Consider the following 15,781-nt stretch of genomic DNA (forward strand, 5'->3'; position numbering starts at 1 on the left):
GTGTGGACTTGTTGGGCCAAAGGGCCTTTTCCCACACTGAAGGGATTTTAATGTAGCATTAAACTGACACTCCCATCCCCAGACTGCATTTTCCCAACCCTACAGAGTTTCATCACCCACCTACCCCCACCACCTGCTCCAACACACCCAATTCCCTAAACACTCTCCTTACATGGCACCTGGCATTGTGATGCTTTCCCCAGACTAAGCTACATTTCTAACCTTTCACATATTAACAGGCTTTTGAACTCGAGGAAGAAATGGAACTCAAAAAGAAACTGTCCTACGACCTAAGATGTGTCTCTGATAGTATAATAACGATCAGTGAAGGTCTGGTGGTAATCTGTTATCAAATTGGCGGGTTTTTATTTTAATCGGCCATTCCCAGGATGAGAGAGAGGAGATCCCCAAGGCTGCAGACCAAGTTCTCCAAGGTGAGATCCAGGCTTCACAGATGCACGTGGAGATCATTCAATGGCTGTTATCTGGCCTTAACGTTCAACACAACGCAAAATTCAGGAACTGCGTTAACCTGGAAGCCGATGACCAGTGAGCTGTTTATTCCCAGTGTCACATTTCACTCCATTGACTGATTTAACTTCCTGAGACCATTGTTGCCAATTACTTTTGGAAGCAGTCATTTTTAAAAACAAAACTAGAGTTGTCATTTTGTTCATGTTTACTTGAAGATTTTTGTCCTGCAGCCCCACTTGTTTGATAGAACCAGTGTCTGGCTGTGCTCCTGGAGGTTTAAAGTGGCCCACTGACTGCCTTGAAGGGGCATGTGGTTTGGTTATCCCTAACTACCCTGCACTGTACGGGGCGTGTGTTGGTGTCAGGTACACTCCACATTTCTGTAAGTGCTGGAACTGGGCTTCCTGGTGCGAAATGTGGAGTTGAGTATGAACACAAGTAACTCAATGTGAGGAGAACAGAATCCAATTTGACTGCTGCTCACTGAATCATCCGGGTCAATATTTCAGTTTACATAACCTATTACTTCCACGTGAATAGTTATCCAGTAGTAGTTGGACTAGTTAAAACAATCTTCATTGTTCTGAAATAATGGGAAGTAGTAATTAAAAGATCACACGATAGGAGGGAGCATAATACAGAATTAGGAAGTGGGAATAAGCTGGGGTGTGTGATGTGAATAGGTCATCTGAGGCTAATAGGAGAAGAGCAAAGTGTTTGACAATCTGGGAGCATCGAGTCCATCAGGTCAGGTTGATGATTCTCTGAAGGTGGCCTAGCAAGTTGAAATAGGCGTTAACAAGCCTTCTCAGATCCCAGTGTTGATAAATAAAGGCCGAGAGTATTAGATTAGATTACTTTAGATTAGATTACTTACAGTGTGGAAACAGGCCCTTCGGCCCAACAAGTCCACACCGACCCACCGAAGCGCAACCCACCCAGACCCATTCCCCTACATTTACCTCTTCACCTAACACTACGGGCAGTTTAGCATGGCCAATTCACTGACCCGCACATCTTTGGATTGTGGGAGGAAACCGGAGCACCCGGAGGAAACCCACGCAGACACGGGGAGAATGTGCAAGCTCCACACAGAGTCGTCTGAGGCGGGAATTGAACATGGGTCTCTGGCGCTGTGAGGCAGCAGTGCTACCCACTGTGCCACCGTGCCGCCCATAAAAGCAAGGAAGTGATGCTATACCACTACAAATCATTGGTCAGATCACATTTTGAGTATTGTGTTCAATTCTGGGCACCTTTATTTAAGGAGGGATGTTAAAGCCCTGGAGAGTGTGCAGAGAAGATTTACTGGAATGGAGGATTTCAGGCACAAGAAATTGGGCTTATTTTCCTTGGAGTCAAAAAGTGAAGCGCTGGAAAAGCACCACAGATCAGGCCACATCCGTGGAGCAGGAGAGTCGATGTTTTGGGCATCAGCCCTTCATCAGGAATTTGTGGGAGTGTGGTTTGGGGTGGAGAAAGGGGGCTGAGAGATAAATAGGACATTGCGGTTGTGGATGGACGATGGTGGGTGGGAAGGCGATAGGTAGATTCAGGTGGAGGGGTGTTAGCGATCAGTGGGGAGGGTGGAGTGGATAGGTGGGAAGGAAGATGGACAAGTCGGACTGTTCAAGAGGGTGGTGCCAAGTTGGAAGGTTAGATCTGGGATGAAGTGGGGGGTGGGGGTAGGGGAGATAAGGAAACTGGTGAAGTCAATGTTGATGCTGTGTGGTTGGAGGGTCGCAAGGCTGAAAGATGAGGCGTTCTTCCTCCAAGCGTCAGGTGGCTTGGATTTGGCGGAGTGGGAGGGGGAGTTGAAGTGGTTGGCCACAGGGGCGGTGGGTTGTTCGGTACGTGTCCCAGAGATAGTCCCTGAAACGTTTGGCGAGTTGGCGTCCCGTCTCCCCAATGTAGAGGAGACCACATCAAGAGCAACGGATACAGTAGATGAGGTATTTGGATGTGCAAGAAAATCTCTTCTGGATGTGGAAGGATCCTTTGGGGCCTTGGACGGAAGTGAGGGGGGAGGTGTGGGTGCAGGTTTTACACCTCGTGCGGTGGCAAGGGAAGGTGCAGGGGTGGGTTTGTTGGGGGTCGCATTGACCTTATTTTCCTTGGAACAGGGAAGATTAAGAGGTGACCTTATTGAGGTGTCCAAAATTATGAATAGTTTTGACAGGTTAAAGAAGGGTATCCTGTTTCCACTAGTTGGCACATCAGTACTTAGGTGTTAGTGTCAAGATTGTCAGCATGAGAGTTAGGACTGGAATGAGGAGAAACTTCACTCAGTTGTTAGGATTTTGAATATGCTGTCTGGGAGAGTGTTGGAGGGGGATTCCATTGGAGGTATCAATAGAGCTGAAAATGTATTTGAAGGTGATAAATTTAGCCGGCTATGGAGATAGGGCTGGAGAGTGGGACGAGCCGGGTAGCTGTTTCGGGAGCCAATGCAGATTCCATGGGTCAAATGGTCTCCTTCTGTACTGTAAAAGTCTATGAAGCGAGTGAGAACCTGGCTGATTGGAGAGAATCCCGACAAGGTGCAAAAGGAAATGCGAGAGGCAAAGAGAGAACATGGGCAAGACTGATCAAGTGGAACCCAAAACATAAGCACCACTGTGCTACAAGACACTTGCGTATGAGGAAATGACATCGGCGCAGCTTGCTCAGTTGACCCCAGAAAGTCCTCCCATGCGGGGATTTGTGCCGAAGTTGGGAGAAGGGTCTCATAAAATAGCAACAATCTGACTCAGTCACACACACCAAATCCACTTGGCAGCAAATCATTACCTGACAACTCCACCACCCATTGGGAATTGTGTCCCACTGGCAGAATAGACCTGCCCGCAGTGGGGGCACACAATGGGAACCAGTCAGGAGGGAGTGCTCAACATTGTCTCCATGCTCCCTCCTTGTGATCAAGGTCTAACAACTAGCGAGGAAACTTCCTATTACTCACCACCTACTGCCCTCCCACTGCTGATTAGATTAGATTCCCTACAGTGTAGAAACAGGCCCTTCAGCCCAACTAGTCCACACCAACCCTCTGAAGAGTAACCCAACCAGACCCATTTCCCTCTGACTAATGTACCTAACACTACGGGCAATTTAGCGTAGCCAATTCACCTGACCTGCATATCTTTGGACTGTGGGAGGAAACCGGAGCACCCAGAGAAAACCCACGCAGACACGGGGAGAATGTGCAAACTCCACACAGACAGTCACCCAGAACCTGGGACCCTGGTGCTGTGAGGCAGCAGTGCTAACCACTGAGCCACTATGATGAATCAACACTCCTCCATGTTGAGCACAACTTTGAAGAAGCTTTAAGGATGCTGAGAGCACAGACTGATGTCTGTTTAGAGAACTTCATTGAGTGGGGTCCCAGCATCATTACTAACTGAGCTGACTAAGTCTGAAGGATAGACCTTCCAAACTGGGTGTGTTGCAAGTGAAGGGATAAAATTATGCCTGTTTGACCTTGTCCTCGTGCTCTACCTGATGCAGATCCATGACAATGTTGGCCGGAGGGACCCGTGTTCTTGTAGGAATATGGTTGATTCTTTGCAATAATTCGTGTTGTCTGCTCATATCATCCTTTGCTATGGGGTGGACTTGAAAATGATCAGCTTAGAACTGGGCACCTTGTTGCACTTTGAGTCATCAGCTGAATTATTTTCAACCACAAGCTGAGACGTTATGACTCATCATATCCTTAATCAGATCCAGTCAGGTATCAGTCATAGTTTGAGGCGTTGGGAGTAGAGGTGGGGACGATCAAAGGACATGCCAGGAGAAGGGTTGGTTTTTCATTGCAAACTAAAAGACTGCAAGCAAGCTTCCCTCACAAAACTGGCCAAACCTTTGGGGGTGAAATAGCTGTTGGGAATTTCAGCTAATTACCCCTTTTTTCTGAACCTTTGCAGAGGTTCCAAAAATTAATTTAAACTTTTGGAAGTAAAGATACTAAGGGACAGTAACACTTTGTAATAATTCATTTTTGTTTCTGTAATTTACAAAGAATGCTATTTTTTTCTGCATTAATGTAACTGGCAAATTTTAGTTCTGACTTTTTATAAGTTATTTTCAAATCAGATTACTCTCAGACACTGGACCGGAAACTCTGATTAATCCCTATTTTTTTTTTGTAATGGCAGCACGGTGGCTCAGTGGTTAGCACAGCTGCCTCACAGCGTCAGGGAGACCCCCGGGTTTGATTCCACCCTCTGATGACTGACTGTGTGAAGTCCCTCCCACAGTCCGAAGGTGTGCAGATTACGGTGGATCGGCCATGGGGAATTACCCATAGTGTCCGAGGATGTGCAGGTTAGGTGCATTAGCCATGGAGAATGCAGGGTTACACAATAGGGGATAGGTGTGGGCTGGACGTTCTTTTTGGGTTGAGAGTGTGTTGCTGTAAAAGCACAGCAGATCGGGCAGCATCGAAGGAGCAGGAAAATTCATATTTCTGGCCGGAGCCCTTGATCAGGAATTCCTTTTTGGGGGTCAGTGGTGCAGACTTGATATACCAAATAGCCTGCTTTCACACTGTAGAGATTATCTGATGCGGTGCTGCAATGGTCAGCTTCAAATTGGACCAGGCTGCCATTATTGAATATATCAAAGAATATAAAGAATTTTTTATTAATTTTATTTTAAAATTCCAACCGCTCTAGCTTGTGACAGATTCTGGCTTTGCGGTAGGCCAATGTGTATGATCAGAAACTTTTTGCAAAAGAAGACTTTTCACGAAATAGATGCAATTTCTCGATGCCTGACTCGTGATTTCAGCCAAAGGGGAATCTCCAATACACCGACACGCCTTAGCGTTGCTCCGTGTGGGGCTACACTTCACGTGCAGTGACACTCCCATACACCGAGACGCCTTAGCGTTGCTCCGTGTGGGGCTACACTTCACGTGCAGTGACACTCCCATACACCGACACGCCTTAGCGTTGCTCCGTGTGGGACTACACTTCACGTGCAGTGACACTCCCATACACCGACACGCCTTAGCGTTGCTCCGTGTGGGGCTACACTTCACGTGCAGTGACACTCCCATACACCGAGACGCCTTAGCGTTGCTCCGTGTGGGACTACACATCACGTGCAGTGACACTCCCATACACCGACATGCCTTAGCGTTGCTCCGTGTGGGGCTACACTTCACGTGCAGTGACACTCCCATACACCGACACGCCTTAGCGTTGCTCCGTGTGGGACTACACTTCACGTGCAGTGACACTCCCATACACCGACACGCCTTAGCGTTGTTCGGTGTGGGACTACACTTCACGTGCAGTGACACTCCCATGCACCGACACGCCTTAGCGTTGCTCCGTGTGGGGCTACACATCACGTGCAGTGACACTCCCATGCACCGACACGCCTTAGCGTTGCTCCGTGTGGGGCTACACATCACGTGCAGTGACACTCCCATACACCGACACGCCTTAGCGTTGTTCCGTGTGGGACTACACTTCACGTGCAGTGACACTCCCATACACCGACACGCCTTAGCGTTGTTCCGTGTGGGACTACACTTCACGTGCAGTGACACTCCCATACACCGACACGCCTTAGCGTTGCTCCGTGTGGGGCTACACTTCACGTGCAGTGACACTCCCATACACCGACACGCCTTAGCGTTGCTCCGTGTGGAACTACACTTCACGTGCAGTGACACTCCCATACACCGACACGCCTTAGCATTGCTCCGTGTGGGGCTACACTTCACGTGCAGTGACACTCCCATACACCGACACGCCTTAGCGTTGCTCCGTGTGGGACTAGACTTCACGTGCAGTGACACTCCCATACACCGACACGCCTTAGCGTTGCTCCGTGTGGGGCTACACTTCACGTGCAGTGACACTCCCATACACCGACACGCCTTAGCGTTGCTCCGTGTGGGGCTACACTTCACGTGCAGTGACACTCCCATACACCGACACGCCTTAGCGTTGCTCCGTGTGGGGCTACACTTCACGTGCAGTGACACTCCCATACACCGACACGCCTTAGCGTTGCTCCGTGTGGGGCTACACTTCACGTGCAGTGACACTCCCATACACCGACACGCCTTAGCGTTGTTCCGTGTGGGACTACACTTCACGTGCAGTGACACTCCCATACACCGACACGCCTTAGCGTTGCTCCGTGTGGGGCTACACTTCACGTGCAGTGACACTCCCATACACCGACACGCCTTAGCGTTGCTCCGTGTGGGGCTACACTTCACGTGCAGTGACACTCCCATACACCGACACGCCTTAGCGTTGCTCCGTGTGGGGCTACACTTCACGTGCAGTGACACTCCCATACACCGACATGCCTTAGCGTTGTTCCGTGTGGGGCTACACTTCACGTGCAGTGACACTCCCATACACCGACACGCCTTAGCATTGCTCCGTGTGGGACTACACTTCACGTGCAGTGACGCTCCCATACAGCGACACGCCTTAGCGTTGTCCCGTGTGGGGCTACACTTCACGTGCAGTGACACTCCCATACACCGACACGCCTTAGCGTTGCTCCGTGTGGGACTAGACTTCACGTGCAGTGACACTCCCATACACCGACACGCCTTAGCGTTGCTCCGTGTGGGACTAGACTTCACGTGCAGTGACACTCCCATACACCGACACGCCTTAGCGTTGCTCCGTGTGGGACTACACTTCACGTGCAGTGACACTCCCATACACCGACACGCCTTAGCGTTGTTCCGTGTGGGACTACACTTCACATGCAGTGACACTCCCATACACCGACACGCCTTAGCGTTGTTCCGTGTGGGACTACACTTCACGTGCAGTGACACTCCCATACACCGACACGCCTTAGCGTTGCTCCGTGTGGGGCTACACTTCACGTGCAGTGACACTCCCATACACCGACATGCCTTAGCGTTGCTCCGTGTGGGGCTACACTTCACGTGCAGTGACACTCCCATACACCGACATGCCTTAGCGTTGCTCCGTGTGGGACTACACTTCACGTGCAGTGACACTCCCATACACCGACACGTCTTAGCGTTGCTCCGTGTGGGACTACACTTCACGTGCAGTGACACTCCCATACACCGACACGCCTTAGCGTTGTTCCGTGTGGGACTACACTTCACGTGCAGTGAAACCCCCATACACCGACACGCCTTAGCGTTGCTCCGTGTGGGACTAGACTTCACGTGCAGTGACACTCCCATACACCGACACGCCTTAGCGTTGCTCCGTGTGGGGCTACACTTCACGTGCAGTGACACTCCCATACACCGACACGCCTTAGCGTTGCTCCGTGTGGGGCTACACTTCAAGTGCAGTGACACTCCCATACACCGACACGCCTTAGCGTTGTTCCGTGTGGGACTACACTTCACGTGCAGTGACACTCCCATACACCGACACGCCTTAGCGTTGTTCTGTGTGGGACTACACTTCACGTGCAGTGACACTCCCATACACCGACACGCCTTAGCGTTGCTCCGTGTGGGGCTACACTTCACGTGCAGTGACACTCCCATACACCGACATGCCTTAGCGTTGCTCCGTGTGGGACTACACTTCACGTGCAGTGACACTCCCATACACCGACACGCCTTAGCGTTGCTCCGTGTGGGGCTACACTTCACGTGCAGTGACACTCCCATACACCGACATGCCTTAGCGTTGCTCCGTGTGGGACTACACTTCACGTGCAGTGACACTCCCATACACCGACACGTCTTAGCGTTGCTCCGTGTGGGACTACACTTCACGTGCAGTGACACTCCCATACACCGACACGCCTTAGCGTTGTTCCGTGTGGGACTACACTTCACGTGCAGTGAAACCCCCATACACCGACACGCCTTAGCGTTGCTCCGTGTGGGACTAGACTTCACGTGCAGTGACACTCCCATACACCGACACGCCTTAGCGTTGCTCCGTGTGGGGCTACACTTCACGTGCAGTGACACTCCCATACACCGACACGCCTTAGCGTTGCTCCGTGTGGGGCTACACTTCACGTGCAGTGACACTCCCATACACCGACACGCCTTAGCGTTGTTCCGTGTGGGACTACACTTCACGTGCAGTGACACTCCCATACACCGACACGCCTTAGCGTTGTTCTGTGTGGGACTACACTTCACGTGCAGTGACACTCCCATACACCGACACGCCTTAGCGTTGCTCCGTGTGGGGCTACACTTCACGTGCAGTGACACTCCCATACACCGACATGCCTTAGCGTTGCTCCGTGTGGGACTACACTTCACGTGCAGTGACACTCCCATACACCGACACGCCTTAGCGTTGCTCCGTGTGGGGCTACACTTCACGTGCAGTGACACTCCCATACACCGACATGCCTTAGCGTTGCTCCGTGTGGGACTACACTTCACGTGCAGTGACACTCCCATACACCGACACGTCTTAGCGTTGCTCCGTGTGGGACTACACTTCACGTGCAGTGACACTCCCATACACCGAGACGCCTTAGCGTTGCTCCGTGTGGGGCTACACTTCACGTGCAGTGACACTCCCATACACCGACACGCCTTAGCGTTGCTCCGTGTGGGACTACACTTCACGTGCAGTGACACTCCCATACACCGACACGCCTTAGCGTTGCTCCGTGTGGAACTACACTTCACGTGCAGTGAAACCCCCATACACCGACACGCCTTAGCGTTGTTCCGTGTGGGGCTACACTTCACGTGCAGTGACACTCCCATACACCGACACGCCTTAGCGTTGTTCCGTGTGGGACTACACTTCACGTGCAGTGACACTCCCATACACCGACACGCCTTAGCGTTGCTCCGTGTGGGGCTACACTTCACGTGCAGTGACACTCCCATACACCGAGACGCCTTAGCGTTGTTCCGTGTGGGGCTACACTTCACGTGCAGTGACACTCCCATACACCGACACGCCTTAGCGTTGCTCCGTGTGGGACTACACTTCACGTGCAGTGACACTCCCATACACCGAGACGCCTTAGCGTTGTTCCGTGTGGGGCTACACTTCACGTGCAGTGACACTCCCATACACCGACACGCCTTAGCGTTGCTCCGTGTGGGACTACACTTCACGTGCAGTGACACTCCCATACACCGACACGCCTTAGCGTTGCTCCGTGTGGAACTACACTTCACGTGCAGTGACACTCCCATACACCGACATGCCTTAGCATTGCTCCGTGTGGGACTACACTTCACATGCAGTGACACTCCCATACACCGACACGCCTTAGCGTTGCTCCGTGTGGGACTACACTTCACGTGCAGTGACACTCCCATACACCGACACGCCTTAGCGTTGCTCCGTGTGGGGCTACACTTCACGTGCAGTGACACTCCCATACACCGACACGCCTTAGCGTTGTTCCGTGTGGGACTACACTTCACGTGCAGTGACGCTCCCATACACCGACACGCCTTAGCGTTGCTCCGTGTGGGGCTACACTTCACGTGCAGTGACACTCCCATACACCGACACGCCTTAGCGTTGCTCCGTGTGGAGCTTCACATCACGTGCGTTGAAACTCCCATATACAGACGCACCTTAGCGTTTTAGATTAGATTACATTACAATGTGGAAACAGGCCCTTCGGCCCAACAAGTCCACACCGACCCGCCGAAGCGCAACCCACTCTTACCCCTACATTTACCCCTTACCTAACACTATGGGCAATTTAGCATGGCCAATTCACCTGACCTGCACATCTTTGGACTGTGGGAGGAAACCGGAGCACCTGGAGGAAACCCACGCAGACACGGGGAGAACGTACAAACTCCACACAGTCAGTCGCCTGAGGCGGGAATTGGACCTGGGTCTCTGGCGCTGTGCGGCGGCAGCAGTGCTAACCACTGTGCCACGAGCCACCCTTATGCTCCGTGTGGGACGACACTTCACATGCAGTGACACTCCCATACACCGACACGCCTTAGCGTTGCTCCGTGTGGGACTGCACGTTATGTGCAGCAATTAACTAAACACCTGATCAAGTGGACCTGACTGTTCTCCAGCAAGTATATTTACTAAAATATTTCATAATTCTGTTTGCCGTGATTCGCATCTGCCACTACTGTTTGAGTTCTCGCAAATTGGTTGCCATAATTGCCTTAGTAGCAGTAATTGCACTTCGAAATGAAATCATGACATGACCTGAAGTTAAGGACTCTTCCTTCAACCTCTCCCCTCCATTGAGATGTGGTAACCCTTAGATTAAACCACCGTTAGTCGTCTGCAGGTTTGAGGTGAGAGCAGAATGATACAAAAGTGACTTCAGGGTCAACCTTTTCTCGCAGAGGGTGGTGCGTGTATGGAATGAGCTCCCAGAGGAAGTGCAGAGGCTGGTACAATTGCAACATTTATAAGACATTTGGATGGGTATATGAATAGGAAGGGTTTAGAAGGATATGGACCCAATGGTCTGTTTCTGTGCTGTATGACTCTAGGATTGTGGCGATAACTTCATTCTCCTGTCTGTTCCCTTCATTAACAATGGACCCCCTTCTTGATCACAAATCTAGCTAATTTACCCTTGAACATATTCACTGACTTAACAGTTCCTCTGTTGGGATGCTGGCACATGGAATTAAATTAATTTAGGATATCTGGCTGGCATGGGCGGGTTAGACCAAAAGGCCTGTTTCCATGTTGTGTATGTCTCTGTGACTCTAATGAGAGAGTTAGCCTTATGATTAGATTAGATTACTTTACAGTGTGGAAACAGGCCCTTCGGCCCAACAAGTCCACACCGACCTGCCAAAGCGTAACCCACCCCTACCCCTACATTTACCCCTTACCTAACACTACGGACAATTTAGCATGGCCAATTCACCTGACCTGCACATCTTTGTGACTGTGGGAGGAAATTGGAGCACCCGGAGGAAACCCACGCAGACACGGGGAGAACGTGCAAACTCCACACAGTCAGTCGCCTGAGGCGGGAATTGAACCCGGGTCTCTGGCGCTGCGAGGCAGCAGTGCTAACCACTGTGCCACCGTGCCACCCATGATCTGGTAGGACTATCGCACCTTTACCTTCCTTCCACATCCATTGGCTGTCAAGCACTTTGACGTCCTGAAATCCTCTTCCTCTCGCTTTCTGGTTAATGTGCAGATTCCTATTGTGTTTTTAGAAACCATGTTTCCATGATCCCGAACAGAGAGATTCCATTCCAGAAAACGCTGTGAGACCTAAGGGTTACGCTTCACATCCTGTCACTATTGGGCTTTCAGAATTTCAACCATTTTTTTTTATCATTGACAGGTCATATTGATATCTTCACGTCAAAGTTGATTTTAATTGACCAGTTCCCAGCAATCTCCGTGGCGGAAAGGTTTGGATCCTTTAAGTAAGTGATTTTTCTGGTGTTTCAGGTTTTTTTTAAAATGCATTAGTTGTTGCCTTGCACGTCCATACATGTCTCTCCTACAGCTCTCTATATCTCAAGTCAGGTTCCAGCCCCTCACGTTGTACCAACACAGCCTTAACCCCACCAGCCTGACTTTGATTGGATTAGTGGTAGAGGATGCTTTTACTTACAATGCTAAAGACTCTGTGAATGCAAGTTTTGGTCTTCTTTTTGGTTTCTTTGCAGCCGTTAATGTGCTGGAGCAGGCTGTTGTCCTCGAATTCTGTCCTCAATTACTCAGCTGAAAATGATTCTTGTTTCCACGTCTACAATTCCAGTTAGGAATAGGAGGACCCCACTCTGCTTCCTAATCAGCTGGATCAGGACTGACTTACATCTCAACTTGATTTATCCACATTTATCCCTTCACACCACGTGTCAACCCAAAAACTATTCATCTTAGTCTTGAAAACCTTTATTGCCCCAGAGAGAATTCCAGATTTCTACTCAGCTTCGGGTGGCACGGTGGCTCAGGGCTTAACCCTGCTGCCTCACAGCACCAGGGACCCAGGTTCGATTCCCGCCTCGGGCGACTGTCTGTGTGGAGTTTGCACATTCTCCCCGTGTCTGTGTGGGTTTCCTCCGGGTGCTCCGGTTTCCTCCCACAGTCCAAAGATGTGCAGGTTAGATGGATGAGCCATGGGAAATGCAGTGTCACAGGCATAGAGTGGGCCTGGGTGGGATGCTTTTCAGACAGTCGGTGTGGACTTGGGCCGAATGGCCTGCCTCCACACTCTAAGGACTCTATGAATAAAGAAAAATGCTTTTTCATTTCACTCCTAGACGGCACTTAATTAGTGATGCATTTTATTCCCTTATTCTTGATTTCCCCATCAAATTAAATGGTCTATCTACCTAACTCCTACTTTGAATGTCAGACAACTCCCCAACTTCCAAAACTCAAACAAATGCAAAATAATTAAAGGAAACATTCTTCATAACTAAACCCTCTCTGTCCCACCAGGATGGTTACCAGAGCTTTGTACGTGACGCTCTGACCACCAGCTTCTAACCCGTTTGTACCCAACTGCCATCCTCTGTCCCTGCTCATCCTGATCCAGCAGTCATGCTGTTTTTTGCTGAGACGCTGTTTCTGTACACTTAGTAACCTCTACCTCAAACCCTCCCGCCACACCCATTCTCTACCGCCTCATTGCTGTCAGAATGCTGATCTGACAACAGTCTTAAATATCCTGAGGTTTCCTTAAGCCAAACATTAGAAGGAGGAAGTGTTGCTGCATCTTTGTTCCCTGCGCACCCTACCACCAATGTTGCACCCCTTCTCTCAGCACAGTTTGACCTGGCCCTTGGACATAACTGTTTAAACCTCTGCATCTCTGCTGACATGGAGTTTTGGTTTTTAATCTTGCATTGAGTCCTGATTCTCCAATGACTTGGATATAAAATTCTCACTCGTGTTTAAATTCCTCCTTGGGCCTTGTCTCTTCCTATCTCTAATTTTTTTTTTCACTCATGAGATGAGAGCGAGGCCAGTATTTATTGCCCATCCCTAATTGCCCAAAGGGCAGTTAAGAGTTAACCACATTGCAGTTGGTCTGGAGTCACATGTAGGCCAGACCAGGAAAGGATGGCAGCTTCCAAACAACATTAGTGACCCAGATGGGCTTCCCCTGGCAATCGGCAATGGGAACAGTCCTTCTATAAAGTGATGGTTGTATTCTTGTGCAACCCCGCATTATAGAAAAATCACGCTTTAGAAACAGCGCCCAAAATGTTGCCAATTATAACCGCTTTCTAGCCAACACACATTTCAAACGTTCTGCACTGGAAACAGTGTCTTCAGTCATCAACTATGTTACAGTGAATTTGCATTAGCAAATAGCAGAATGACGTGTATTCCAGATTTTTTTAAAACTGATTTCAAATTCCACCATCTGCCATGGCAGGATTCGGACACAAGTCCCTAGATAATTACCTGGATTCCCTCTCCCACTGCAACTCCCAGGTCCTATTGTACTCTATGCTACTTTCTCCCCACCCCCACCCTCCTCTAGCTTATCTCTCCACGCTTCAGGCTCTCTGCCCTTATTCCTGGTGAAGGGCTTTTGCCCGAAACGTCAATTTTATTGCTCCTCGGATGCTGCCTAAACTGCTGTGCTCTTCCAGCACCACTAATCCAGAACCTGGATTCGTAGTTCAGTGACAATACTAGTAGCTCATCGCCTCAACTCCTGACATCTCACAGGTTTGTAGGGCTAGAGGAGGTTATAGCGATAGTGGTGGGGAGAGATGTTAAGGAATTTCAACAGGGGATGGAGAATTTTAAATTTTCTTCTTTCTCTTCAACCCAGTTTTGGAGGGATTTCTTTCAGTTGACTTGAGTCTCCCCTCATTTCATATGAGCCCTCAGGTTCTCTAATCTCATTTTGTGATTCAAATTGACTTCATTTCTATTCTGAGGTATCTATGAGGTATTCTGAACTGCAGCTAATGTCATGAATGCATTGCATCATAATCCAATTTATTCAGAACTTTTGTCTTTGGAGATTCAAATTCAAAAAAATAATTTACAGTTCATTTGTATAAAAATGAGAAATTTAAGGTAAGGAACCGTGAAATTCAGCAGAAGTGAACGTTTTGGAATGATAGACAGTGGAAGAGGATGCTACAGTGATTTCAAAAGGAGGTAACGATGATCTTATAATGATCAATGACATTTCCCAGTCAACCAAATGAAGTTGATTGTCGGGAACTGCTTATTGGAATTTAAATGATCAGAAGTGTATAATGTTGATGGGAAAGGACACATAGGAGTAAAGAAGTCTTGCTTCAATTTTACAGAAACAAAATCAGAAAGTGCTGGAAAAGCACAGCAGGTCTGGGAGCATGTGAGGAGAGAACATAGAACAATACAGCGCAGAACAGGCCCTTCGTCCCTCAATGTTGCACCGACCTGTGAACTATTCTCAGCTCGTCCCCGTACACTATCCCAAAATAATCCATATGCTTATCTAAGGATTGTTTAAATCTCCCTAATGTGGCTGAGTTGACTACATGAGCCGGTAGGGCATTCCACGCCCTTACCACTCTCTGCGTAAAGAACCTGCCTCTGACATCTGTCTTAAATCTATCACCCTTCAATTTGTAGTTATGCCCCCTCGTACACACTGACATCATCATCCTAGAGAGCAGAGTTGTGTTTCAAGTCCAGTGACCCTTCCTCAGAACTGATCCTATAAAACCTAGGTAAGGCTGCTCCTGGGATATTGTGTACAGTTTTGGTTCCTTTACCTGAGAAGAGGTATACTCGTCATAGAGGTTCACTTAGACTGATTTCCGGAATGGTTGAACTTTAACTTGAGGTGAGATTGAAAAAAATGGAGTCTCCGTCCTTGTGTAAAGAAGATTGAGAAGTCGTTTCATTAAAAACCTGGTAAATTCTTCAAGGATTCAAAGGGGTAAATGCAGCTACAGTGTCCCATAGCTGGGTAGAGTCTAGAACCAAGGGACGTTGTCTCAGAATAAAGCACAAACTAATTTGGACTGAAGTGGAAGGAATTGCTTATCAGAGAGACATAAACCTTTAGAATTCTCTTACTCGGCATGCTGTAGATACTGTCATAAAAATGATCGGGAGGGAGATTAACAGGGACGGTGGCTCAGTGGATGGCACTGCTGTCTCACATTGCCCGGGACCTGGGTTCGGTTCCACCAGTCTGTGTGGAGTTTGCACATTCTCCCCGTGTCTGCGTGGGTTTCCTCCCACAGTCCAAAGACGTGCAGGTTTGTGGATTGGTCATGGGGAATGCAGGGTTACAGGGATGGGATGGGCCGGGGTGGGATGCTGTTCGGAGGGTTGGGATCAACTCAATGGGCCAAATAGCCTGTTTCCATACTAGGGATTCTGTAAATAGATTTCTAGTAACTAATGGCATGAAG

General features: G+C 49.3%; 1 protein-coding gene across 2 annotated transcripts in view; it reads left to right on the forward strand.

Moving 5' to 3' along the window:
• The window catches only part of ice2 (interactor of little elongator complex ELL subunit 2), a 166,322-nt gene that overhangs the window by 133,046 nt on the left and 17,495 nt on the right, over window positions 1-15,781 (forward strand). For both annotated transcript variants that reach the window (XM_043680584.2, XM_043680585.2), the window contains one exon: window positions 11,737-11,821. In XM_043680584.2, coding sequence (XP_043536519.2) covers window positions 11,737-11,821 — 85 coding nt within the window. The remainder of the gene's footprint in view (window positions 1-11,736; window positions 11,822-15,781) is intronic.

The sequence above is a fragment of the Chiloscyllium plagiosum genome, unplaced genomic scaffold (assembly GCF_037043375.1).
Source record: "Chiloscyllium plagiosum isolate Xiang-an unplaced genomic scaffold, Cpla_swu_hap1 HiC_scaffold_42, whole genome shotgun sequence".
Classification (NCBI taxonomy): domain Eukaryota; kingdom Metazoa; phylum Chordata; class Chondrichthyes; order Orectolobiformes; family Hemiscylliidae; genus Chiloscyllium; species Chiloscyllium plagiosum.